The 25,637-nt window shown below is 40.5% G+C and overlaps 3 protein-coding genes across 4 annotated transcripts; all 3 read right to left on the reverse strand.

Moving 5' to 3' along the window:
- Positions 1–1,338: 1,338 nt before the first annotated feature.
- LOC135257187 (neuroendocrine protein 7B2) lies at positions 1,339–6,292 on the reverse strand. The gene is made up of 6 exons (XM_064339674.1): positions 6,156–6,292; positions 5,276–5,519; positions 4,465–4,614; positions 3,371–3,483; positions 2,370–2,423; positions 1,339–1,715 (listed from the first exon to the last, which is right to left on the reverse strand). The coding sequence occupies exons 2-6, from the start codon at positions 5,505–5,507 to the stop codon at positions 1,602–1,604; spliced, it is 663 nt and encodes a 220-aa protein (XP_064195744.1). The 5' UTR covers positions 5,508–5,519; positions 6,156–6,292; the 3' UTR covers positions 1,339–1,601.
- A 2,044-nt stretch (positions 6,293–8,336) lies between these two features.
- Positions 8,337–13,945, reverse strand: LOC135257186 (actin, alpha cardiac muscle-like). Its single transcript, XM_064339673.1, has 9 exons — positions 13,796–13,945; positions 12,028–12,178; positions 11,621–11,749; positions 11,284–11,394; positions 11,085–11,169; positions 10,668–10,829; positions 9,808–9,999; positions 9,256–9,437; positions 8,337–8,589 (listed from the first exon to the last, which is right to left on the reverse strand). The coding sequence occupies exons 2-9, from the start codon at positions 12,154–12,156 to the stop codon at positions 8,446–8,448; spliced, it is 1,134 nt and encodes a 377-aa protein (XP_064195743.1). The 5' UTR covers positions 12,157–12,178; positions 13,796–13,945; the 3' UTR covers positions 8,337–8,445.
- Positions 13,946–19,685: 5,740 nt separating this feature from the next.
- Positions 19,686–23,693, reverse strand: LOC135257188 (galectin-3-like). 2 transcript variants are annotated; one of them, XM_064339675.1, is made up of 6 exons: positions 23,297–23,693; positions 22,198–23,055; positions 21,779–21,853; positions 21,205–21,293; positions 20,866–21,037; positions 19,686–20,374 (listed from the first exon to the last, which is right to left on the reverse strand). In XM_064339675.1, the coding sequence occupies exons 1-6, from the start codon at positions 23,300–23,302 to the stop codon at positions 20,216–20,218; spliced, it is 1,359 nt and encodes a 452-aa protein (XP_064195745.1). In that variant the 5' UTR covers positions 23,303–23,693; the 3' UTR covers positions 19,686–20,215. The 2 variants fall into 2 exon arrangements, with proteins under 2 accessions (XP_064195745.1, XP_064195746.1); XM_064339676.1 differs by lacking the exon at positions 21,779–21,853 and having other exon boundaries at positions 23,297–23,660.
- Positions 23,694–25,637: the final 1,944 nt, after the last annotated feature.

The raw sequence follows: 25,637 nt of genomic DNA on the forward strand, positions 1-25,637 counted from the left end.
AAAAAACCTGTTGACTGACCTTTCAAGAAATATTTTAATGTATTTTATCCACACACAACAATGGATCCCTTACCTGAATTGTAGCTATATGAAGAAAGCAATGGTCTTGAAGAGAAAGGCTATTGCACTAATAAATAAACAGCAGTTCATCCTTTTTTTCAACACTGCCTCAGGTTTACCAGATTTTGCCAGCATTTTAATATATTTGCCACATTCTCTGAATATGTACATTCATGTGTACTTCCTTTAAAATTTATGTTAGAACAAATGTAACAAAACATATGCAGAAATGCTCCCGCTGTCCATTGCCAAGGTGTCTGAAGTCACCACACTTTATGCTGGGCTTCTATTACTATTCCAAAAAATGTATTTCTGAAAAAAGGGACTAAACTAAAATATATTTTGGGTGATTTTTGTTTTCTTAAACCTGAAGAATTTTGCACAATTTTGTACACTTTTGTCAATTCCTACAATTACATGTATTTTGTACAGATTCTAGTTGTAAATCCATGAAAAGGGTGCAGTTCTACTAAAAATATATATTTTGAGCACTTTCATGCAAATGGCACCATTTAAAAAAATGTGTTAAAGCAATCATGAAATGATTTGTACCCAAAGATATGCAGGCAGAGTGTAAGAGTGACTGTAATGTGTTTAGAGATGGGCTTCAACAACTCATGTCAGCTGGGTTTGTCTAAACTGGAGTTTAGCATTCTTTTCTCTGTGCTTACGTGATCAATAAATTAGTTATCTATTCTATTGTGATATTTGTTTGTGTTTTATTTTGAGTGCTTTTCACCTTCATTTGAACCAGATACTGTTGCAAAGAATGGTTGTTATAAAGGGGTGGAAAATGTTTTAGACCTTTTCAGTAAACTGGATTATTTCAACAGCCTGTTCTGTTGTCAAAGACTTTTTAGTCAGGGTTAAAATTAGACTTGAAGTACCTGGAGGATATGGTTAGCTCTATAGTCTTTAAATATTTAATGACATAACAATGCAAAATGGTTCTTGCATAATACCCTGTTGTATGGTACATTACTGTGCTATTCTGTATTATTCATGAATAACGGGCTGAAATTGTAGGAACGCTGCAGTTTTGCTTGCTTTAAATCGACAGTTATAGTGGCAGCGCAACTAATGACAAGATTACATCTTTCATTTTCATTTGTTATTGTGCTCCCATTATTTCTGAGAGTATCTGGTAACCTATTAAATGTATAACATCTTAATTCACCTGTAACTGTGAAGATGGAACATGTTCATCAGTCTACATTTTCAACCAAGATTTATTGGTAAGAAATATATAATATCTAAAATTATTATATAGTACTATAATTGTGCACATGAGCAAATACTTTTTATTGTATTAATCAAGCTACACACACAAGGGTATCTAGTGGTCAGGCAGGTGAATAACCAACAGCAGATGTCATTGTTATAGTAAAGGTACAGAAAAGTAGTGGATGTTCTCTGTATTTACAAAAAAAATTACATACTGGCACTTGATTGATAAGCTTGTGTTTTCATTTTAAAATGGTAAGCTTTGATAGTATAATACACAAAATAAACATGCAGCATGATGAAAGTAGATGTTTGGTTCAGTTTTTGATACTGCTGATGGTGGGGTTCTCCTCCTCTTCTGGGAAATGGGGGACAGATTTCTTGGCCACCACATTATCCAGTCTCTGCCCCATCAGATAGGGATTGGTGCTCTGCAACCAAGGTGAAGAGACTGAATTAGCAATTGCATTAAGGATTTATTTTGAAGGGTACTTCCACTGCTAACTAATGTTTTCATAACGTGCTTCCATGTAACCCGATTATGGGCATTATCTTGTGATATGCAAAATTTCTAGATTGACAATAAAAAGAAAAAATATAACCTCTGTATTTAAAAATGGAGTAGCAATCTTCCTAAGAAACTGAACTGATTAAGTTAGTGCAACCACAGTTGACAGTTAACCACCAAACTGTTCGATTTCTCCCTAAACTTTGCTTCATTTCGTCATGCTATTTTATTTTTTAAATTCTGGATTGAGACCTTCAATTTACAGTGCAGTTTAAAATGAATCGCAATAAAATGTTGTACCATTAAGATCATTTAACTACCAGTTTAATTGAGTCTCTTTGGGCTCAAGTGTATGGGTACTGTATCTAAGTACATTATACTCCATCAGTGTTGATTTAACACTGAAAATTTAATTATAAAGTGACCCAGAGGAACAGGGTGAGCCAGACATTAGTGGACATCACACAAAATCTAAACTAAAAAGTTAAAGTACTGATTTAAATAGCCCTTCATGTGAACTTGGTAATAAGTGATGTGCTTTGTACAGGTGCATGACATCAGTATAAAGCAAACATACCCTTTTGCTTCTTTTTGGTCCACCTTTCATTTTCTCATACAACAGCTCCTTATTCTGAGAAAGACAGAAAACACCTCTGAGCATATGTCTCTGTAAACAACTGCAACAGCCTTTACTTAAATTATCTGAGTTTTCAGAAAGGTGCTATATGAATAAAATAATTAGAAGTCAAGCACCAAAGGCACCTATTATAATTGTAGATTGTTTCACTATTATCATAGTTTTTGCCATAGGAGTCTACGGCAGCCCATAGAACCACTTGGTGGATTTTTGTGAAATCTTGCACATTAATAGAGGACAGGCTAAGGTATCTAGTCTCCCAGTTTTGGGTCAATTCATCCACCATTCATTTGGCCTATAGTCATGATTCTTTTTTCTCCATGACCCTTAGGTCCTGCCGAGTTGAACACGCTCACTTCTGTCAATTTCCACAATATTGGCTTTAAAAAAAAAAACATTAAAAAAATATCCTGCTGTATCAGAGGAGGTATGTGGCAGTCTATACCCTCCCCAGGCCGACAGAGGATAGCGCATCGACCAGGACCGTGATACACACGGGGAACTGGTATAATGACTAAATTGGGGAGAAAATGGGAGAAAAATGGCAAAAAAATAAAAATATATATATATATATATATATATATATATATATATATTAGTATTATTATTATGTACTTAACCTGATCAGGTGAAGCTGGTCAGTTCAAAAGTAGGTCCAGTACTGCTTTGTTGGTACAGCATCTTACCCTAATAAACACCCATATGTAAGCTTAGATCTCCTGGACTCAGGGTGAAATAACCATTACATTACCATACCCTCAATTGCCCAGTAAATTGTCAGTCTAAGCCTGGAACCATCTGGATTCACCTCATGTAATTCTAATGTGCAGCTAAGGTGGCTCAGTAGAAACCCCACTGTCCTTTTTAACTTACTTGGCCAGGTCTGAGTACACCTGCTCACTTGCACACTTAGCCAGTGCTGGGTAGTCGTGTTCACTCACCCACTTAGCCAGTGCTGGGTAGTCATGCTCAGGGTCAAACAGGTGCTGGTGCTGCTGGAACTCCCTGCTGAACTCAGCAGTGTCTGGTGAGTTCTCCAAGCAACCATCTGCTGCTGTAACATCAGGAACAGCAACGGACATCACCAGGAGAACATTGTTCATATATCCACTTATTCAGTTGTATCTAAAGGGAAACTTTCTTAAAATGGCAGTGATTCATTAAATAAGCTAGTGGGAAGGCTCAGCACTGCTAAGAAACCATAATGACAGTGCTGTATGTGACCAGTTCAGTCAGCATGCAGTAGTAAATGGAATGATTTTTGTGAGTATAATACACAATATTTTGGTCACATTATTATACTGCCTTTTCAGAAGGGTGTACAAGTATGCATTAAACATCAGTACATAATCTTTCGACAATTTTAGTCTTTATTTTATTTTCTCTCAGAATATGGAATGCCTGATTCTATGGTTGGCCTGTCCCATCAGTACAACTCAGGGATGTGCAGAAACTTTGAGACTAGTGTTCACAGCTTAACACCAGTGATTTCAATTTTTTTAGTATCGTAAACATATCCTCTGAAACAACCAAAATGGATAATGTTTCTGTCCAACTCTCAATTAATTTACCCTACAAATAACTGTTGTCCAACTATCAAACGCTGATGTACCAGAAGTCATTGTTGTCCAAAAAAACATTAAAACAAGTCAAAGAGATGTACTGTTGCTTTGGTCAGCATAATTTACCATTAACAAAAATCTGGCCATTGTACTTTTTATTGAGACAACTTTATATAGTATCAACGATTGATTTTTCGATATGTGGAGAGTAGTTGCATGTGGAGGTGCATTTTAGGAGAATTTTAATTCTGAGCTGTATTTAATAACTGCAGCGTACAACTGAAATCAATGGCTTTCCTGTTTGAATGCTAAATGGGGTAGGAAAAAGTCAAAAGTCAGACAGAAAAAATGTTGGTTTTGATATTTTCATAGGATATGTTGACAATACTGAGAAAATAATAATTACCGGTGTTATCCTTTGACGTTTAAATGAGGACAACAGTCTAAGTACAAATGCAAAGTTCACTTCCTACCAGTCTTTCCAAGAGGACAGGGGTTGGGGGGGTCAGGGTATCCCTGGTCCTCGCTGAAGTCCTTCGGAACGTTGTCCCCGGTCAGCTCAGCCACGATGTTGGGAATGTTACCATAGGGACCCAGGTGCTGTAGACCCTCGTGGGCACCACCTGGGAGATTAAAAAATGATTTCAGATCAATAATAGAGTCCAGGCATTTTTTTTTTTTTAATGAAAAAATGCCCATATATGGACATAATTTTCTGAAAATGAAATAATTGTCTAAATTAAAATATAGTATTCCATGTATCATGGATAGAGCAACGGAGTTACAAAAATGGCACATGCCCTAAAGATAGAAAGACAGAAAGGCTAAGCCACTCACAATGTGTTCTAAATAAATAAAGATATTGTATAGTCCATTGTTAAATAACTTAATTTAACGTTACTCAACCAGCTATATACCAGCTTTGATGGTGTTGTGCCTTTGAATTAAAAATGGAAAAGGACTGGCATCTGCCACAGAAGGTCAGCAATAGGAGGATTTACGGTTGCTGAGCAACACATTTGCTTCTAGGCAACTGCGGTGAGCAGGCAGAACAGATGTGTGGCTTTGTTCATTATGAACTCATGATTACATTCTGGCCTACTATACATCAGTATTTTCTGTCTCATTATGAAATTTCAGGGGAAAATAAATGCGTGTGTGCCAAAGACTATTCATGTTTAAAGAGCGTCTTAGATATAAAAAGGCTTTGACACATGTAGCCCCTGGAAACTTAATTCTGTACAGTGCGCCGAAGCGAACCGTCCCAATGGCACCGAGCGATACCTTGTATACTCTGAGGCCCCACAATATTTGTGGCTTGATGAGCGGGGTACTCCACACGTGGGCGGGCGATTCCCAGCTGCTCCATGACACCGTGCAGTAGACGCTGAATGTCAGCCTCCGATACCTGGTCCGCCATGCGAGTGCTCCGGCAGGATGCCAAGGCCACCAAGGACAGCACAACGGCCAGTATCACCGTGTGTGCCGTGTGTACCACCCTGGCTGTCGACTTCATAGTCGACTTCGCCTGGAAGTGGCAAATGTGATCCGTCACTCCAATTTTCTTTGAATTATAATCATGATGTATCGCAATCTCCTTTTCAACTTAAATGCACCCTTACTTACGTAATGCTCGATGCCCTACATTATAAAGCATTTTTTCAACAACCCGGGCCAGGGCGCTCATAAATTCCAAATAAGTAGGCGTCGGACAGCAGCAACGCATTGAACACAGTTTCGGACACACTAATTAAACACATTTACTTACTGTCAAAGCGTATCGGTTGAACAATATTTCCAAACCAGTTTTTTTACGCGAATAATAGTAAAAATCGGCAATGATAGGGCTAGTTTATTGCATTTACTTCGCATGCTATCCAGCCGTAATATTTTGTATGAAAGGATAATCAGGTTTTCCCAAATTGCCCAAATTATTCTGAACATGTACTTTACATCGAAAAAGGGAGCTATTCCACCCATCGGTATACACTACGTCATAGGTTGTTGTTACATTGTAGCATTTCTCTCCATAATCGTGAAAGACATTCAATGATTGTCATAGAATAAAATTATTATTATTTTATAGTACATCTATGCAAAACACGTTATATATTACGTAATTACAAGTTTATTCCCAAAACCTCTTAATGCTGCGTTCGCTTACCTTATAGTCGATGAGGGAAAAGATAAAAGGAGATTTTTCTCCTGCACACCGTTCACGCGCAGGGTAAATAGACGTATCTTGTTGCTACGCAGCTAATATCATTGGCGTAGCAGACTGTCATTGGCCGGGCGGACAGTAGATCATGGACCATTTAATGTAGGCTGCTTTTGTAGCGGGTATTTCTACAAGTCCGATGAAAACAATTGTTTCAGTACCAATTTGCTGGCAGTCCAGGCGAGTATCTATGATTGATAGGGGTTCTCAAACTCTGACCTGGGGGAGCCCTAAATATACTGTATTTGATTACAGCCACAAATTCAACTTCTGCTCAAATTCAAATGCATCAAGCTGTTAATTCTTATTAAGTTCTTACTAACACTTAATACTTTGGAGGATTGTTTACCATATTAAACCACATTGCATCTGAAGTAGCTATGTATGGCATCAGGAGTCCTATATTCATATCCGAGGATCAGTGAGATGAAATCAATACTCTCAAGGGTCAAATTTGAGCCTGGATTAAGATATACACTTAAGATGTCCTTCCTTTTTATTTTCCTCTAAATAAGATAAGCAACACAGTTGATAAAGCAATAACAAGATGAGTACAAAAAAAATCCCCAGTAGAAGCTGAATGTGAGCAGGAAAGAACAGGAAGGATCTATTCAAATGATGAAATTATTAACCTCAACCTGTGAGGTTTTAGACACCGAGTCGACTTCTCCCTCTGGAAGCAGAATATCCAAATGCCATCCTGGTGAGCAGTACATGTATAGCCCTTTGGACCTGTAGGGCAGGCAGGAGGTATTCTGTGCTGCTAACCATATGCAAATGTTTGAGGTGATAATTGTTCTATCAGTTTGTAGGGAGATAAGCAGTGTCTAAATGTAACCCTGCCCTGGCCTCAGTTTATGTTGCAGTAATCACAATGGCCACAAGGTGGCCCAATGATGCTTTTTTAAAGTGTAAAGTATTGCGTCCCTCTCTGGCCTTGGAGACCTACCTGCCTGTTTGTTTTCCTTAGCATAAACCAATTGTCCACCACAGGTCCTACTCCTCCAGAAAACCAGTGATTTAGGTTGATATGGGAAATAAACAGGATCCTAGACCACCATAGTGGGGCAGTCGGTTTGAGGCAATTCTAAAGGCTGATCAAGAATACTGTTTTCTTATGCAAAGTTAACTGTGTAGCATGCAGCTATATGCAGGTTGTCTAATTTATTTAGCTACTGCAGGTTTGGAGTTACAAAATACAGATTGCAATTTAATGATGGGAGAGATTTCTTCTTCTTTCTCAAGTGTTTGGCATAGTTTATTAGGTCTTTAATAAGGTAACTAGTATTAATTACTAATACTGAAAATACCCTATTAGTGTATTATATTGTAGGGATCTGAGAAGAGACAGTCTGGGGAGAAATATAATCCTGGAAATTGGAATATCTGAATATTCACAAGGTTAATGATCTGAACTAGGTAGTAGATGGACTACACTACAGAAAATGAGAAATGTGTCTATATTGTTTGTTGTATTGTAAAGGGTGATGATGCTTATACTTGTATTGTGATCATATATTTAGTAAAGTAAATGGTGGTGTTTGACCCTGTATAGGTGTTTGACCCTGTATAGTAGCCATGTTTGAAGATTTTAGATGATAGTGTGTCTACGTGTATAGGTTCAGCAGTATGTGTAATACTGAACCTGCTGGCAGCATTCTGTATTTTAGCCTACAATGGTAAGTTTTTAAACACACTAACTTCTAAAACAGTGAAACAGCTTTATCAAAGTAATATTGATTCACCTGCAAATTTAGAGTTGCATAGAAATTGTAATCTTATGAAATTATGACGTAACAAAACTGATTATAGGCAGTCAGCACTGGCCATTACATTTGGCTAGTCATTATTGCATGTTTTGTATGTATGTGGTAAATTACTAAATATAAACGTTCTACTCCTGCAGGTTTAGTAAAATCCTACACAAAGCCACGGCCTGCTGATATCCTGTTTGATCTATTTGTGTGTGTGTATGTGTGTGGGGGTGTGAGTGTGTGCGTGTGAGTGCGTGTGTTCATATGCCTGTTCTAAGCCTCACTTGGATCCCACAGAGGGGCCACATCAGCAGCCATATGTCTAGTACATTGATGCTCTGGGTCAACACAGAAGAAAAAGCAAGGAGCTTGATCACTGTCACAGGCATCTATTTTTATTACAACAGTACATGTATATACAGTAAATGGCACAGTAGAAACAGACAAAGGAGTGTGGGCTTGGTAAGTGGGGGTTTGGTTGCTTAGAAGCACTTCCTGTGGACGATGGAGGGGCCTGCCTCATCGTACTCCTGCTTGCTGATCCACATCTGCTGGAAGGTGGACAGGGAGGCCAGGATGGAGCCGCCGATCCATACAGAGTACTTACGCTCAGGGGGGGCAATGATCTGGAGAAAAGAAGAGGAAGGGGGGTCAGTAAAACAGCAAAAGTCAACCGCCATTTTATGATCCTTGCAATCGGACAGGTCCAAGGGCCTCATTTATAAAAATGTCCTTGGGTTTACACTCAAACATATTCTTAAGATCATATCTCAAGTAGTGCTTACGCTTGAGTAATAACAATGACTGAGACCAACAAAAAGTTGCTTATGTTGGTTTAAAGTGGCATATCTGCATTTTACGCTCCTGTGGAAGTGCTTTACCATTACCCTTTCTTGTGAATGTGGCCAGTAAAAGGTTGCATTGCAACAATTTGTGCATTATTCATGCCAAAAATTGATTATTAGATAAAGGCTATTCTTAAAGCATGAACACAGCCAACTTGTGTGTGTGCAGCTCTCCAACATGCAGTACCCCAACATAACCAATAGGTAATTAACTTCCATCTAGTGCAAACTTTACGTAGAGATATGATCATAGCCAAGTCAAAGTGAAATTTCATAAGCAACTACGTAGTCATTGTTTTCTGCATCAAGTCAATATTTTGGTTACTTGATCATTTTATAAATGATCAAATAAGGTCTGATTTTCTAAATATTTTATCCCATTTCAGGTGATGATACATGGTTTCTGTTATTGCTGTTTGTTTTATTTTTTACAGCTGATTCCCTCACCTTGATCTTCATGGTGCTGGGGGCCAGGGCAGTGATCTCCTTCTGCATGCGGTCAGCAATACCGGGGTACATGGTGGTGCCACCAGACAGGACGTTGTTGGCGTACAGGTCCTTGCGGATGTCAATGTCGCACTTCATGATGCTGTTGTAGGCTGTCTCATGGATACCAGCAGACTCCATACCTGAGGTTGTGAGAGATATAGTCAGTTCCTGCAATTCTAGAAGCATTATCAAGGGGGCAGTGTTGGAATGCAATGCATTTTGGGGGCACAAGACAGTATTTATTACGAATATCCACACTCATCTTCTAACTAAATCTAACATCATCTATGTAATCACTAGGACTATCATACTAATGTTCAAGACAAGCTATTTAGACTTTTTGAAAAGTGCGGTTTATTCAATCATAAACATAAGGTTTGGATGTTTAAAAATTGTGTGTGTGTGTGTGTGTGTGCGTGCATTTCTTTAATCAGAGGACTTTGTCTACAGCAGAGTGTTGGTATTGTGCCAGAGGGAACAGTCTTGTTGGTAAGAGAGAGGGACTCTCACCAATGAAGGAAGGCTGGAACAGGGTCTCGGGGCAGCGGAAACGCTCGTTGCCGATGGTGATGACCTGGCCGTCAGGCAACTCGTAGCTCTTCTCCAGGGAGGAGGAAGAAGCAGCAGTGGCCATCTCATTCTCAAAGTCCAGAGCCACATAGCACAGCTTCTCCTTGATGTCACGCACGATCTCACGCTCAGCTATAAAGGGCAGCAAACAGAGATGAGATGAGTCATTTCTAATCAATTAAGGAGCCATACACAATCTATAACTAGAATATCTTAGTACAAATAAGGCCACCACATAGATTGCTGGATTCAACAATAATGTTTGCCTGTGTCAACTGAAACCAAGTGAGAAGTAGAACTATGATTCTCGACTAAATCACAAGAAATACCTACAATTCAAGAGTCAAGAAATACCTGCAATTTCTACTGAAGTTTTTCCAAGTTTCAGATCTTATTTTCTCAATAATAATTAATAATAAATTAAATACAGGTGTAGGTATACATATAGACAATTTATATATAGTCATTGCAACTCACACATAATTAAACATGCAATGATACAATAAATTTCACAATGCAGAGTTCAGCGTTCAGTTAATTCACACTAACTTCTTATTTATAATTTGTTCTCATCAGATATTCTGAAATGTTCAAAATCATTAGATGAAGCATTAGATTAAAATTAAGGGAGTGTATTTCCAAGATTTTTTATGAATGAAAAGTGTGGCCTCAGGCTTGTCCTGTTATCCTGTAATCATTTGTGAGAAGAAAAAAAGGTTAACAGGACAAGCCTCATGTTCAGTACTGACGCCACACTTTTCATTTATAAAAAATCTGGGATCTCTTGGTTCTGTACTTACCGGTTGTGACGAAAGAGTAGCCTCTCTCAGTCAGGATCTTCATCAGGTAGTCGGTCAGATCGCGACCAGCCAGATCCAGACGCATGATGGCGTGGGGCAGGGCGTAACCCTCATAGATGGGGACGTTGTGGGTCACACCATCACCGGAGTCCAGCACAATACCTGCGAGCAGAAGCCGTTCTTACTGACAATGCGCTGGTCAACACTGGTCATCAACACTCCTCTACTGACACTCCTTCCATCAACACTGAACACATCAGTGCTGCTCTATTATAACTGCGGTGCACATCAGCGTCGGACTAATGAAATGCACATTGTGAGCACTTCATAATTAGCATTAAACTGTTCTGGGTTGGTGTCTCTGTATCACTTGTTGAGTAGCACTGAGGACTGAAGAGAAGTGCAAGGGATACTGACCTGTGGTACGACCAGAGGCGTACAGGGACAGCACAGCCTGGATGGCCACATACATGGCGGGGACGTTGAAGGTCTCAAACATGATCTGCAGGACAGAGAGGAATTGTGGTTATTTTTCATGCATAATGCATTAATGCTTTGCTGGATCCACATTCAGAGGAACCGACAGTTGCAGTGGGCAAGAGTTAGGGTACCGTACCTGGGTCATCTTTTCTCTGTTGGCCTTGGGGTTCAGGGGGGCCTCTGTGAGCAGAGTGGGGTGCTCCTCAGGGGCCACACGCAGCTCATTGTAGAAGGTGTGGTGCCAGATCTGGACGGGTCAAGAGGAGAGAAGGTCTGAGCACACATCACTGTTTGTAAAAATCCACTAACTAAACGTTCTGTATTTTTAATAAGTGACATCATCGTGAAATTTGTTTAAAGTAAAATAGCACGGTGAGCCTGTTTCTAGTTTTTACTGCTACCTCAGAAGCACTGCGCTTTGTTAGAGATACTCTTTATTCCCCGCCATTGTAACCGGGATGAGAGACCCTCACCTTCTCCATGTCGTCCCAGTTGGTGATGATGCCGTGCTCGATGGGGTACTTCAGGGTCAGGATACCCCTCTTGCTCTGAGCCTCATCTCCTACATAGCTGTCTTTCTGACCCATACCCACCATCACACCCTAGGGAAAGCAGAAAGATTCACAGTGAGCATGGGAGTTTATTATGAACCCAAAGAGTAGCTGGTACAATCAGTTACACCGGTGTATTTTGTAAAGCCACAATAAAACGTTTGTTACACTTGTCAGGTCATGTAAGTACCTGTGACTATAAACAATATGGATCTATTGTTGTTATATCGAAATTTTAAATGGCTGAGTAGTAACAGGTTATTGTTATGCTGTGTGTGCTGGTTTCTCTAGCGGTGTGAAGAAATTTAGCGGCGCTTAGCCTACTGTACCTGATGACGGGGCCTTCCGACGATGGAAGGGAAGACGGCGCGGGGAGCGTCATCACCGGCGAATCCAGCCTTGACCAAGCCAGAGCCGTTGTCGCACACGAGTGCGGTAGTTTCCTCGTCGTCACACATGATTGGTCTGTTCTGGGATGGTCTGTTGAGGAAATAAACGCACAACGATAAGAATGACTGTGGGAAAAATTTCGCGAAGTCTTTGTTAATACGAATGCAAAGGTGAGCGTATAGGAATGCCTCTGTGTAGGCACAGGCTACAACAGAGAATGGGATATCATATTACAATAGCATTTTAAATAAAACGTAGGTATATATGGAAACACGCGCCACTTGCTACACATTCTGTTAAATAGGCAACAAATATTTTAGTTGAAGTTCAAATGGAAAAGCATGTCTTAAGTGACTAATTATCTGAGCTAAATATCGGTCAGTTTGACGATTTCACGTTTTTATTCTAAAATGTATGTTACAATAAAATGTATTTATTTTATTCATTATTGTTCCCCAGATTGTCAAGTAAACTTTGGATTTGAGCTAATCCAGGTCCACTGCTTAAAATTACATTTGCTAGTATCTGAGAGAAAGCAAGTTAAAGCCTTTTAAATATATAAATATATATATATAATAACTAATCTCAGGCCACTGGTTCACCCATTGATACCATTTGTCTGGAAAACCAAACAGGAGAGTGCCGGTGCCCCAAGTCAGGTGTCTATTTTAAGATTGGGCTCTCACAATTCCAAACTGGGCTATTTCCTGAGTGTTAGGGAGGTGTAGGGAGCTTTCCTATCTGTATGACAAATGAGAAAGGCTGCCAATGCAGCTGTCTGCGCATAGCGACACCTCTGTTTACAGAAGGCATCCTGACCTTGACACGGATGGCCTCATCCACTACTTGTGCTCCTCAGGCCATCAGCCGTGATCCAGATGAGTTAGCTTACGGACTGCTCATATTATCAGCCCTGATGCAGATGAGCTAGCTTACTGACTGTTTTTTTTTATAATTACCCATGGTACACACAAGTTAACTTACTGACTGTTCATATAATCAGCCCTGATACAGATGAGTTACAGTAGCTTACCTATTGTTCATATAATCAGCCCTGATATACATGAGTTAGCTTACCTACTGTTCATATAATCAGCCCTGATACAGATGAGTTAGCTTACCTACTGTTCATATAATCAGCCCTGATATACATGAGTTAGCTTACCTATTGCTTGTATAATCAGCCCTGATACAGATGAGTTAGCTTAGTGACTGCTCATACATTCAGCCCTTATACAGATGAGTTGTTACCTAATCAGCAATAAGTCTAATACCTATTCATTATTCTTATATCCATTATTCAGCATAGTGATAGTTGCTTTAATAGTAGCTGTCCCACAGGCTTTAGTTATTCTCTTCTATAGAATAAAATTTCAGTCCATTTTCATTTCCCATGACTAGGAGCCATTCAGTGCAGTGAAGACTTTAACTACTTTTCTGTATTTTCAACAGGACAAGTACATTTGGCAAATTCTCACAAATTCCTATTTCAAAGAAGGGATGTCCCTAACCCCTTAAATGTAAATTAATCCTCCCTGAAGAGTGCCATCAGTGAGTGTAATATCATATATAATCTAGAAAATCCTGTCATTTTTGTCTCACCGATCAACGTGGTCCTATCAGCGACAAGCCTAAGAGCTGCCGGAGAACTGTGAGATTCCAAGATTCTGCAGTAGTCCAAAGAGATAGGTAGGAACGGTCACTCACCAAGCTGTACGGCAGGACGGGCACTTCCTCTGGGACACGGGGCGAGGGTGCAAGAGACTCCTTAAATAAGCCACGATCCAAGGGGCCAGGGGGCGGGCCCTACGGTCCACAGAAGCCCAAATAAGAGCACCTTAAAAAAAAAGAAAAGGGCACCTCAGACAGAACGCTTCTAAAATGGAGGGATGTTTCCTAGGAGACACCAGGGCCCCTGTCTTAAAAATAAAATTAGAAAAGTGTGGGCTACATCTGAAGAGTCCACTTTTTCCTGATATGGCTAATTTTTGATATCAGCCATTAAAAAGGGGTGCTGTTCAGAAATCATGCAAATGTCATACTTTGGGCATGTTGAAGTTGCAATGATCATGTTATATTTTCAATATGAATTTCATTCTTCATTTTTTGTGCCATGATGATGTTCAGAAGTTAGATGTTTGATTTTCCTAACGACTCTGAATGCAACCTCTCTTGCTGTTAAATTGGTTCTGTGATCTTAAGACTCTGTAGGGCCCTGAATTAAGGCACGAGTTGTTATTAACATTTAGACAGCTACTTCTGGCACAGAGAAAGGTGGATCACTAAATATTAGAGCTCTGTATAATGAAATAAGCCGTGTTCAGCTTTAATGGTTTATGAGAGTTCTTGCATGTAAGAGGCACAGAATTGTTTGGCTAAATTATATTTTTAGTCTTGAAGCACAAACAAAAAAATGCAAACTGGGTACTTTCCTAGATTAAGTTCCTCATAATTTTGATGAGAAAATAGGGACAATTAGGTTACATGGATTGATGCTGACATTATAAGATATATCTGTTTGTGAAACCTGTTCTTAATACTCAAAGATTATTCCCTCTTTCTGTTTGACACCGGTATTCTTAAATATGAACGCTATTCTTTGGTATTTAGGAAAGGACCTCATATTAGTCCGTCAGAATCTATCGTGTGATATCACCCTGTCTAACCTGGATACCCGCGCTAATAACTCTGTGGGTGTGAAACACTTGCCGTGCGGTTCGGTTGGGGGTACGTCAGGGAAATGTTAAGGAGAAGTGAGGGAAGCATTCGGCGCTACGCGTGTATGTCGGCTGAGGCGCTGGTATGCATGACGCGGCCCGGAACATGCCAGACAGCTGAGCGTGGCGGCGATACACCCCCACCCCCACCCCCAACCCCCCACCCCCCACCCCCGACCGCCCACCGCCACCACCGGTCAGCACGGCCCGTGGCAGGCCCCGCCACGCTCTGATTGGCTCTGCTCTCTCCTTTTAGGGTCATGGTGAGTAACAGGTGTCTCTTCGGGCAAACAGTGCCATTGCAGGGCGTCGAATCTGCTGCCGTAGCTCCTGATACGCTGCCTCCCCCTTCCTCTCCTCTCCGCTTTCTCCTCCCTATGAGGAAATCCTTCTCTTTTTCTCCTATATAGAGTTTGGACACAATCCCAGGACCACTGTGAATATTTTAAAAGCTTCCATGTGTAGCTGTGAAGTCTAATCTACCGCTTAATAAGTAATACCTGTTTAATACTTGCAAAAAGTCATAAATCTAGGATAAATGATCTTGCAAGATTCTAAAGAAAGTCTTAAGTCCTTCAAAACAGTTCATGGATGCACTTTACTTCATTTTTTACCGTATAAAGTGTGATCACACTTGTAGCCTCTTATACAAAATCTGAAAGACAATTTTATTTATTTATTTATTTATTTATTTATTTATTTATTTATTTATTTATTTATTATTGAACCTCTCTGCTGGCAGAAGGAATTTTAAATGGTGATGCATGCAAATTATGCATGAGCTTTATGCCACCCTGGAAGATAAACTGGAAGATTAGGAAATTGTTGGTTTAGACAGTGGGGTGTGTAGAGTCAGTATATGTCACACTTGGATTATGTGGCAGCGTATTTTACTCCAGGCAGTCCTACTGGGTGGTGTTGACTCACTATTTTTAGACATTTTTCACAGTAGCAACAAAGATAGGGGTGGGTGCAGTTCTTCAGAATTCCCTTGTATTGTATTATAGCCTGTAAACAGATGCCTTGAACTGATATGGTCAGATTTGTGGTCTCTTGTGGTTTTGTGGGCCAAACATGTTCCATTTGTGATTCTTGATCAATGGAGACAACATGAAGGGTGAGGGAAATGTTCTACCACAAGAAGAGCAGTGCTTTGCGTACTGAACAGTGATTGAGACATAAGTTAAAACATGACAAGAAAATTTCACTACCATAATAATACCTCAACCTACATTTGTCAGTTTGTACTTGCCATTTTTTATCAACTGAAACTATTTTATTATGACCGCCTCTTGTATTTACTTTGTCATTTATACCATATCAGAGGTGAGTGTGCTGAACTCTGTGTAGAAATGCAGGAAATGTTGGGGGAGATTACTGCAGGACTTGGCTGAAACGTGTGGTGCTCTTGAGGGGGACCTATGTCCTTATATGGTCACGCAGAGTCAACGGATGCAACTGTGCTCCCGACAGCTGCCCCTCCCACCCCCACTCACCCCCAACCCAAGAACTGCCCCCCAACGCCACTGCTGCTCGTTATTGGCAGCTGTCCACAATTGTTTATTCACGACCCTAAACCTGTTTTAGACCAAGGGCCACACACTGTACCTTTGAGCCTGTTCACACCCATTTTAGAGGAAAAACAGGACGAGTGCACCCTATACAAGTGTGACTCATCTTTTTGTACCCTAATGTATGAATGTTAGTTAAGTAGAAATTTCATTTTACTTGCACATGGGTATACCGTGTGTTGTATATGATGTAAAGGCATAATACCAACAGTTCTAAGCCTTGTGATCTACTGGATGTTTTGTTAAAAATGCATGCTGACAAATAAAAAACATGGCCTATGTCCTGAGAACCTACAGTACTGCCGCTAATGCTATTTTTATTAGCTATCTTAGCTATATAATCAACCAGCTTAAAAGAGTGATTTGCTAAAACAGTATCGTGTAGCCTGACTGTAGGTTCATGGAGCAAGTGCTATTTTTGTGTCTCAAAGGTGATAACCCTGAGGCAAAGCTGATTATGAGTTATCAGGTTACTTTTGTCAGATAATTTCACATTGCAACAGACCAGTAGCTGGGTATGTGCCAGTTTCTTTACTGAAAATATCTGCCCATCAATCACTCATCTGTCAACTGCTAATGTTAGCATGCTGAGGACAGGTCTTAAATGGCCCACTGGCCACTGCTGGCATTGGCACACAAATGCAGACACGGGAATGGTCAAGCTATTGCTCATTGTCCCCATTCAACCTGATTTTGATTTTGAGACGTGTTCATATCTTGGTTAGCCTAATTCAATGATGCCATACTGTCAGAAATGGATTATGAAATGTCAAAAGGAAAATGTTTTCGCATTAATTAAATGAAGTTCAATCTTCCTTTCATCAGCCTGGGAATATTTTAGTACACACATATATTATATACATTGTAACATGTCGGCAGTACAAAACGTATCAGCTTCTATACAGTTGAGCCTGAATTTGAAGACATGAGGAAATTTACTGCTGTAAGCAACTGTTTCTGGCTAGAAATGTTGGTTAACAGTGCTGTTCCTGGGGCCACCTGTCAACCAATCAGCAGCTGCTGGCTGGAGCCAGAACGTCCAGAACAACCTAACCATGACCCTGCAATGAGAGGCTGCTTTATAACTCAGATGGCATTTTATTCTTTCAAAGCATGTTTCCTATTAAATTGCTACACTTGTGATGTCATAATGATAAAAAAAAAATGCTGGAATACTGCTTGTGGGCTTTGACAAATTATTGGATGTTGTGTGATTGCTGATTGTTATGCTATACCCACAGTTATTTCTGAGCTATTTGCATGCATTTAAACAACCTGAACCATCTGTCACCCAATGATGAAGTGATGATGACTGGTGTTTCCAGTTTTATAGATTATGGAGTCCCTGGAACCACAAGTTTGTGTGATTTCACTATTGATTTGAACAGTTTGAAGGAGCAATGGACAGCTTAGCTATACAATACCTTCATATCAAATGGTTATCTGGCAATGTTGATGCCTACTTATAATCACCTGTTAGATAGGCTCTCAGTTCCTAAGTCACTTTCTCCGATCCAATTAATTGCAGAGCGCACATATATAAGTAAATCTCAGTAGAATGCTTAGTTGGCCAACTTGACAAGCATTTATGAATCATGCATGCGTGTTCTTCTAAACATCTCCCCAAGGTTTTACACAGCTCTGATCAGGACACACACACACACACACACACTCACACTCTCTCACACACATACACACACACATTGCTGAGTCAGTTGTTTTTGTCTGAAAAGTGGTGGACAGGTGGTCAGAGGGCAAACAGGTGGTGGTGGTGGGGGGCATGTTTTGGTGTTTTGTGTGTTAAAGTGAGGGGGGGGGCATGTTTTGGTGTTTTGTGTGTTAAAGTAATAACTTACATGTTGTAATGTAGTTTGCAGAGCTGTAGGAGTGAGTGTTATGCTGTTGCTGTCAATGTGTGTTTAGTGCAGTGTTGCTGCACATGTGCATGTTATTATAGTGCAGTTGTAGTTTTAGCGTTATTACTGTGTTATGCATTTTTACCAGGCAACCAGGCAATCATAAAAGTGAAAAACAAATTTGCATGGTGTCTAATGACTTTTTAACCAAGTAAATCTTGGGATTTGTACAGGTGAAGGTCACAAAACACTAAATTAGATCACCATATATCCTCCTTCTCCTCCTCCCAATATCATAATTCTCTTCTCAGCATTCACCTTGTTGTGTCAAACAAGTTTTACAATGTCAGTTATAAATTACAGAGTTGGGGAAATTAAATTTTACCTGGAATAAAAAAAATAATCATCCTACTCCCTGCACTTCAAAAATAAGCCTTTGCACGTTCTGTCCTCGTGTGAATAGCGAAATAAAGCTGTGGTGTCCCTCTGTCGCTGTTGTGTGTCTATTGTGATGCTTTACAATGTGCTGAGGGACCCGAGGATTACAGGGTGATGGACGAGAGCAGGACTGTGCCACGGCTGCTTTAGAAAGTGTCAGCACTATAAATAAGCCGAGTGGTTTGGAAGTTTTATGTAGCATACGCTGCAGGTGGGCATAACTGAATGGCACAGACACACAAAAAAAAAAAATCTTACATGCCCCCACAGCACCAGGACAACATAATTAGTTTTTTATTTGGCGAGGTAATGTTTTGACTTTTATTTTGCCTGGGTGAAACTGAAGTTTTGTGTTCTTTTGGCAGATACACAGCTGTGCTGTTCTGGAGTCTGTAGAATGCCAGTTTAATTACACCCGGCTCAGCTGAAAATGTGCGTATTCATAATTCATTGAAGAAGGTAGCTTCCAATTGCACTCGCACTTTCAAATGACTTATGTTCTATCAACTTAATGCAGGCAAACACCTGGGGTTTAACTTACTGCATGGAACTAGCAGAGTGGAGCAACAACCCTCATAGAACACATATATTTTACATTTTTATTTGTTTTTCTTTCTGCCTTTGCAAGAAGGTTCAGGTAAATGATTAATCTCCACTAGCAATGTGGATCATAAGGCTCACAAACCTGTCTGGACACTGAGTGTATTCATTGATATTACTTTTACTGTAGTAATATTATGCTGGTATATATCAGGTATACACCTGTTCTCATTATTATACATTGTTTATATTTCTGTTGCATACTGGATCAGGGTTAAAAAAATTTTTTTATTTTTATTTATTTTTTTATTTTTGCAGCCAACTGCCTAATGAGACCACTCTATGGGGAGTCCCTGTCTTGCATCACTTGTCATGCCAACAAATACAAATGTTTTTTTTGTTTGTTTTTGTTTTATAGTAAGTCATCGGTGTACCTGCCCCCAATGCATTTCAACATAGCTGTACTAATCAATGGTTCCATTTTCTCTCAATTTATTGTGCCATCTAGAGGAAAGATGGAGCATTACAATAGAAAGTATACTTTAAAGTACAGCAAACTTCAGACATTACAGCAATCATACATCAAAGGAAACACAATGAAGATGGTGCCCTGTGATTGACTGGTAAACTGTTTAGGGTGTATTCCTGCCTCTCGGCCAATGCATGCTGGGATAGGTTCCAGCACCTCCTGCAACCCTGAGCAGGATAAGCGGGTATAGATAATCGATGGAAGGATGGAATACAATGAAGAAGACTAAGACTAGTTTCACTACTTATTTTTTTGGCAACTAAGTTTATACAAGGAAGCTGAACTTATCAAATGACAAAACTTCACACAACTATTCTGTTTTTAAGAATGCTTTTGAATTGTGAACATGATTGTTCTGAGTAATTTTTAAGATCCACTGAGCCTATATTAGCTGAAAAACAGCTTATTGTTGTAAGCTATGATTTTGAAATGTCAGGACAAATTCATTCAAGATTCAGAGAAAGGCTAAGGCTCTCTCAGGGGAGCGTCTCAGGTCTGACGGATGTCAAGATAACGTCATTGTAAATGCTGAGCCTGTTGATCTTGCTGAGCTCCTGGACACGGTGCTTGAACTCCAGTATCTGCGCGTTGTTGACCGCAACCTTGAAGTCATTGTACGTGCACAGGATCTTCATCTAAAATGAAGGTGTATAATAACTGAAATCAGGACACATAACACTTAACAAAGCACACTCAGCAAGTAGGGCAATGACATACCCTATTTCTTCTACAGAAATCCTTACATATAAATTTTTGGGCACTTGGATGGGAATAGATACATATTCTTGGCTCATGTTCATGTTAATTATTACAAATTCTAAAATGAATACTAAAATTCGCTGACAATAATAACATCCAGGATTTCCCATTGGTTGCAGAAGGTTGCAAGCGTTCTGCAGGCAGGATATCCAAAGCTCCTCATTAATTCTTACACACAGCAAATTCAATTTTTTAGTTTTTTAAAATATCTACCCCTGAGCTTTGGGCACCATCAAAGTGGGTCCTACGCTTATATAAAATATATAATAAAGCTTATATATAGTACATTTTTGTAAATAATCATTACATAAAAGTGTGCTATAGAAGCACCACTAACCAGTAACGGTGCTGTGCCTATGTGACTCACCTCAAAGGGTGTGCCTTGCATGAAGGGGAATGGAGCCTGCAGGGCTCTCTCCTCCTTCCCCCACCGGTCTCCCACTTTGTGGTTCCTGACCACCACCTGCTTCCCGCCCTCGTTAAAGCGAGGGTTGATGTGGAAGGCGATATCGTTTCCCCGCAGGAAATCAACGGTGAACCTGCGGAGAGTGCGTTTAAAAACCCCAGTCACCATGCCGATCAAAACAGCCGCAGTCTCCGCGGCGACCAGTTAGCCGCAGTCTCCGCAGCCAGATTGGTTGATACGAGTCTTACTTCAACAATGCAAGCTGAGATATGAATGACAACACACGGAGCGTTTACTGACATTTTTGCGTTAAGCTTGACCTGTCCGGTGATGGTGATAATCAGCTTGTCATAGACTCCGTTGGGAAGGTCCACGGTATACGGCACTGACTGTCAGAGAAAAACAGGGCATCATTTAGGGTGCATAAAACCCAAGCCTCCAAGCATATCCCATTAATGAATACAGCATGTACTGCATATGGTTAATACCTGTTTTTAAAGTTCATCATCTCTTTATGTAAGTACTGTGAGGCACCAGTCTCCACAGCACTGGTGGCAGCAAACGTTTCATGGGGTGTCCTAGGCACACCCAGGTTTTGATAAGTAAACCCAAAAGTCATAGGGTTATTTATTTATTCATTTTAAACCACAAGAGGCCTTTGGCTTCTCCAGCCTCCAGTTCATGACAGTAATACTACCACCCCAGTCCGCCAACCCCTTACCCTCCCCTGTCCGCAATCGCTTCCACATCAACCCCCCGAACCTTCCCAACACGGTCCTCAATCGCAATCCCCCTCGCCCGGTTCAGCATATGTCTCCAAGCAGTCCGCGCACAACCCTGTGACCCCATGAAGGTTAACCAAACAGAGGCCCACCCGCAAATTTCTCCGGTACACCCATGATTGGACTGCTGGCGCCGCTACTGCCAAAGCAACTGTTAATAAGTCCACCTCAGAGTCAAAACAAAGAAAAACTGAGTCAATATAGCAAGCAGGAAGACAGAGTCCCCTCTCCATTCCATCTTAGATCGACATGATGTTCCATGTACACCACCAGCAGCAATGATGATAGTTGAAATTCAATTCCAACAGGGAGATTTTTCTGATTGTATTTGAAACACCAGGTACAATTGTTTAAACTCAATCTTTAGTCTGCATGTCAAGTGGGAAAAAATATTATTGTTATTTATCATGATTACTTACATTTCCTGCAAAAATTGATTGACATGGTTATAATCAATTCCTTGGTCAAAGGGTGCCATAATTTTACATTGGTGGGGTGGAAGGTGTCTTACCAGAGACCCTGAGGGTGGAACAGGCCATGGTTGTGGAGCATAAGGGGGGTTTTGACTGGGCCAGCCTGGCTGGCCAGGGCCAATTACCTGCCCCCCTCCCTGGCCAGGCCACAGTGGTTGCCCTGGGTGTCCAGGCCACCCTGGAGCAGAGGGGGGGTTCGGCAGTTGAGGGCAGGGTGGCTGGGCTGGTTGACCAGGCTGCTGTCCAGGCCAGGACGGAGCGCTAGGCTGACAGGGTGGATTGCCTGGCCAGACGGGAGGGTTAGGCTGGCCAGGTTGTCCTGGCAACGGGATTGAGTTGGGCTGATTGGGTTGTTGTCCAGGCCAGACAGGTGGGCTAGGCTGGCCAGGTTGTTGTCCGGGCAACGGGACAGAGTTGGGCTGATTGGGTTGTTGCCCAGGCCAGACGGGAGGGTTTGGTTGGCCGGGCTGTTGTCCAGGTACAGGGTTAGAGCTGGGCTGATTGGGTTGTTGTCCAGGCCAGACGGGAGGGTTTTGTTGGCCGGGCTGTTGTCCAGGTACAGGGTTAGAGCTGGGCTGATTGGGTTGTTGTCCAGGCCAGGTGGGAGGGTTTGGTTGGCCAGGTTGTTGTCCGGGTACAGGGTTAGGGCTGGGCTGATTGGGTTGTTGTCCAGGCCAGACGGGAGGGTTTGGTTGGCCAGGCTGTTGTCCGGGGGACGGGATAGAGCTGGGCTGATTGGGTTGTTGTCCAGGCCAGGCGGGAGGGTTTGGTTGGCAGGGCTGTAATCCAGGACACCATGGCTGACTGGGCTGCTGTCCTGGGCACACTGTGCTTCCTGGCTGCTGACTGTTTGAGCCTGCAGGCCAGGCAGGGCAGCCATTCTGAGCCTCAGTTAGCTGTCACAGAGAGAGAGGTTCTCTTACACACATAAACACATTCACTCAAACAGACTCTCACAAACACATACAGTACAACCACTCATTCACTTTTAAACACATAACTGTTCATTATTTCAGCACTTAAAAGTACATTGCTACTGGTTATGCCAATGTATTTGATACAACAATCTCAAGAGAAAACTATTGTTAAATGTGCAAAAGTATTGTAACAGTGCAAAAGTGTGAAAATTATACTTACATCCATATTATCTGCAAAAGGGGAGAGTATATTGTCAGTATAAAATTATTCTTATAAATTTACCATTCTATGGAAGGAACAACGCCTAGCTTTTCCCTATGACAAGGACAGTGGACATCATTAAGAAAATGGGTAAACCATATTTACGGTGGTTTTAATCAGGATTTTTTGTATCACAAGGGCTGGCTGTGAAGTGTGTAGAAAAGCAGTTTGCGCATCACAGTGGACTAGTATAGGTGGACATGCTGGTGTGTATAATTCCGGTGTTCATTTTTATCAATGAGAATGCAATAATAATTCCCAAGTCATATAAATACAAACCAAAAGTGTAAATTATATCTTCATGCTATAAAATTGTGTATACATGTATTGCTGTCAGGCACAATGCGAGTATAGTTTCATAGTTTCATTTATCTTTAATTGTTAACTACAGCTCACTGTAATGGCAACAACTGCAATCAGTACGGGAAATGCTACAGATTCAGTCTCTGTGCCATCACATTCTCTTCCCCAACTTCCACATTTTATTTTTAAACTTTAAAGGAACACTTTTGCCTATGTTAAAAGTATTTACTTTTGATAATTGTTCAGCAATCCCCCCCTCCCCCCCCCAGAAAAGGCTCCCTAAGTCAGAGACAAACAACAAACTAGCACAACTGTTAAAAAAATACATCATAAACAGACTGACAATTACAGAAGCTAGAGCAAAGACAAATGGATAACTTACCTGTAGCACTGGAGGGTTCTGTGTGTGGAGCTCTTCCCAGGTTTAATCTAAATCAATCCAAACAGAAGTGATTATATTTGGCCCCAACACCAGGCCACTCCCCCTTTCCCTAGTTTTCGAAAACCACGCCCAGAAAAGACACATATCTGATTTAGTAAAATCAGATTTTTTTTTTTTACTAATTATACACACCTTTTAAAAAACAATTTATAATTATGAGTAAGAAGTTGTTGCTTTTTCAATGGCTTGCCTGATACACCAGTTCATACCTTGTTCTAATCTGGAAAGCCTCTTGTATTTTTTTTCTAAATCAGTCTGAAAACAGTGCAATCCAGTGAAAGATTGCAGTTAGCAAGAATGACTGCCTCTGCCACTCACTGTTAGCAAGCATTTTCTTCAGATGACATGTAGGTGTGGCTGGAACATGGAACAGACTGACAAAACCAAGTATTCCAACCATAATATCAAATCTGATCTTAATCTAAGATTTCCAAGAAGCACATGTTCAATAATAACGTTCCATTCAAAATATTTTTGTAGTCAGTTTGGATTCAGAATAAAAAATTAATGGATTTGATTCTAGTTGATCCTGAAAACCATTTCCATTGATATTGATTTGAAACACAGGAAGATGTATGTGTTCACAAATACCTCTAAAATAACCATGTTTTATGTTCCTTGGTAGCATTGAGGTGTTTTAGCACTGAGGAAGTTACGCTGTATCACAATTTTTATCTTGTATAATGGTGTATTTTAGTGTTCCCCCTCTAAGCTGACTGGCTGTCAGACTATTATTGCCAGTAATCAATAAAAGAATCAATAATGGAGACCGACAAGAAAAAATATTAGAATTTGGCTTCTCAGCCCTGGCGAGTGCACATAAAAGTACAAACATTACTTACATATCTTACTGTTTCTCTAAAATGGTAGCATTCTTTAAAATTTGGAACTGCAATTTGAGACTGCTAAAGCCAATCTTATTGTTGAGCATCAAATTATCGCTAGCTAGCCTGTCTGGTACACTATATATCTAAACGCCATTAGAGCAAGAATGTGCTGCTACACTTTACTGCCTTTCAGTGTTTGTGGAACAACATTATAGGAAGTCACTTAATAGCTATGTACTGAAAAATTATTGTATGAAGCCTGTTAGAGATTCATAAGATATTTTAATGAACTTTTCTCTTCCATGAAATTAACTTGTATAACAAACTGAAAACTATGTTTGAAGCAACCATATCAGACAAAGCAGAAAAGGAAGGGAAATCCGAGAGACAACCACAGCGCTCTTTGTGACATGTCAGCTCAGAGTGGCATATACGCGACCCCGTTTCAGACAAACTTCCCACCAGTCAACAGGTTGGAGGGGTTGCCTTTTTGAATCTATTGAATTTTATTTTAAACTAATTTGAATAAATTTCTATTTATAAGTGTGTTTCGATTGACATTTGACGAAAGAGCTGGATGACGGCTAAAACGATGGCAGTTCACTCAAGTTATAACATTTCCTGTAAACTGCAATGTTATTTGTTTACAATTCTGACATCATCTGTTGTTCCCCTTATTTAATTCGCTCATCATGCGACCTTTACTCATGGCTGCAAAACAAGCCTA

The sequence above is a fragment of the Anguilla rostrata genome, chromosome 6 (assembly GCF_018555375.3).
Source record: "Anguilla rostrata isolate EN2019 chromosome 6, ASM1855537v3, whole genome shotgun sequence".
In the NCBI taxonomy this organism is placed as follows: Eukaryota; Metazoa; Chordata; class Actinopteri; order Anguilliformes; family Anguillidae; genus Anguilla; species Anguilla rostrata.

Excerpts from the sequence above, each read along its gene's own strand:
- LOC135257187 (XM_064339674.1), bottom strand. The coding sequence starts at position 5,507 with ATGAAGTCGACAGCCAGGGTGGTACACACGGCACACACGGTGATACTG. Across the intron at positions 2,424-3,370 it reads ACCCAGCACTGGCTAAGTGG|AATAAGGAGCTGTTGTATGA; the intron begins GTGAGTGAACAC and ends TGTCTTTCTCAG. Across the intron at positions 1,716-2,369 it reads GACCAAAAAGAAGCAAAAGG|AGCACCAATCCCTATCTGAT; the intron begins GTATGTTTGCTT and ends CCTTGGTTGCAG.
- LOC135257186 (XM_064339673.1), bottom strand. The coding sequence starts at position 12,156 with ATGTGTGACGACGAGGAAACTACCGCACTCGTGTGCGACAACGGCTCT. Across the intron at positions 10,000-10,667 it reads CTACTCTTTCGTCACAACCG|CTGAGCGTGAGATCGTGCGT; the intron begins GTAAGTACAGAA and ends TGCCCTTTATAG. Across the intron at positions 9,438-9,807 it reads GTTCCAGCCTTCCTTCATTG|GTATGGAGTCTGCTGGTATC; the intron begins GTGAGAGTCCCT and ends TCACAACCTCAG.
- LOC135257188 (XM_064339675.1), bottom strand. Across the intron at positions 21,294-21,778 it reads TGTACCGGAGAAATTTGCGG|TCAGTGCCGTATACCGTGGA; the intron begins GTGGGCCTCTGT and ends TTTCTCTGACAG. Across the intron at positions 21,038-21,204 it reads GTCAAGCTTAACGCAAAAAT|GTTCACCGTTGATTTCCTGC; the intron begins GTCAGTAAACGC and ends CACTCTCCGCAG.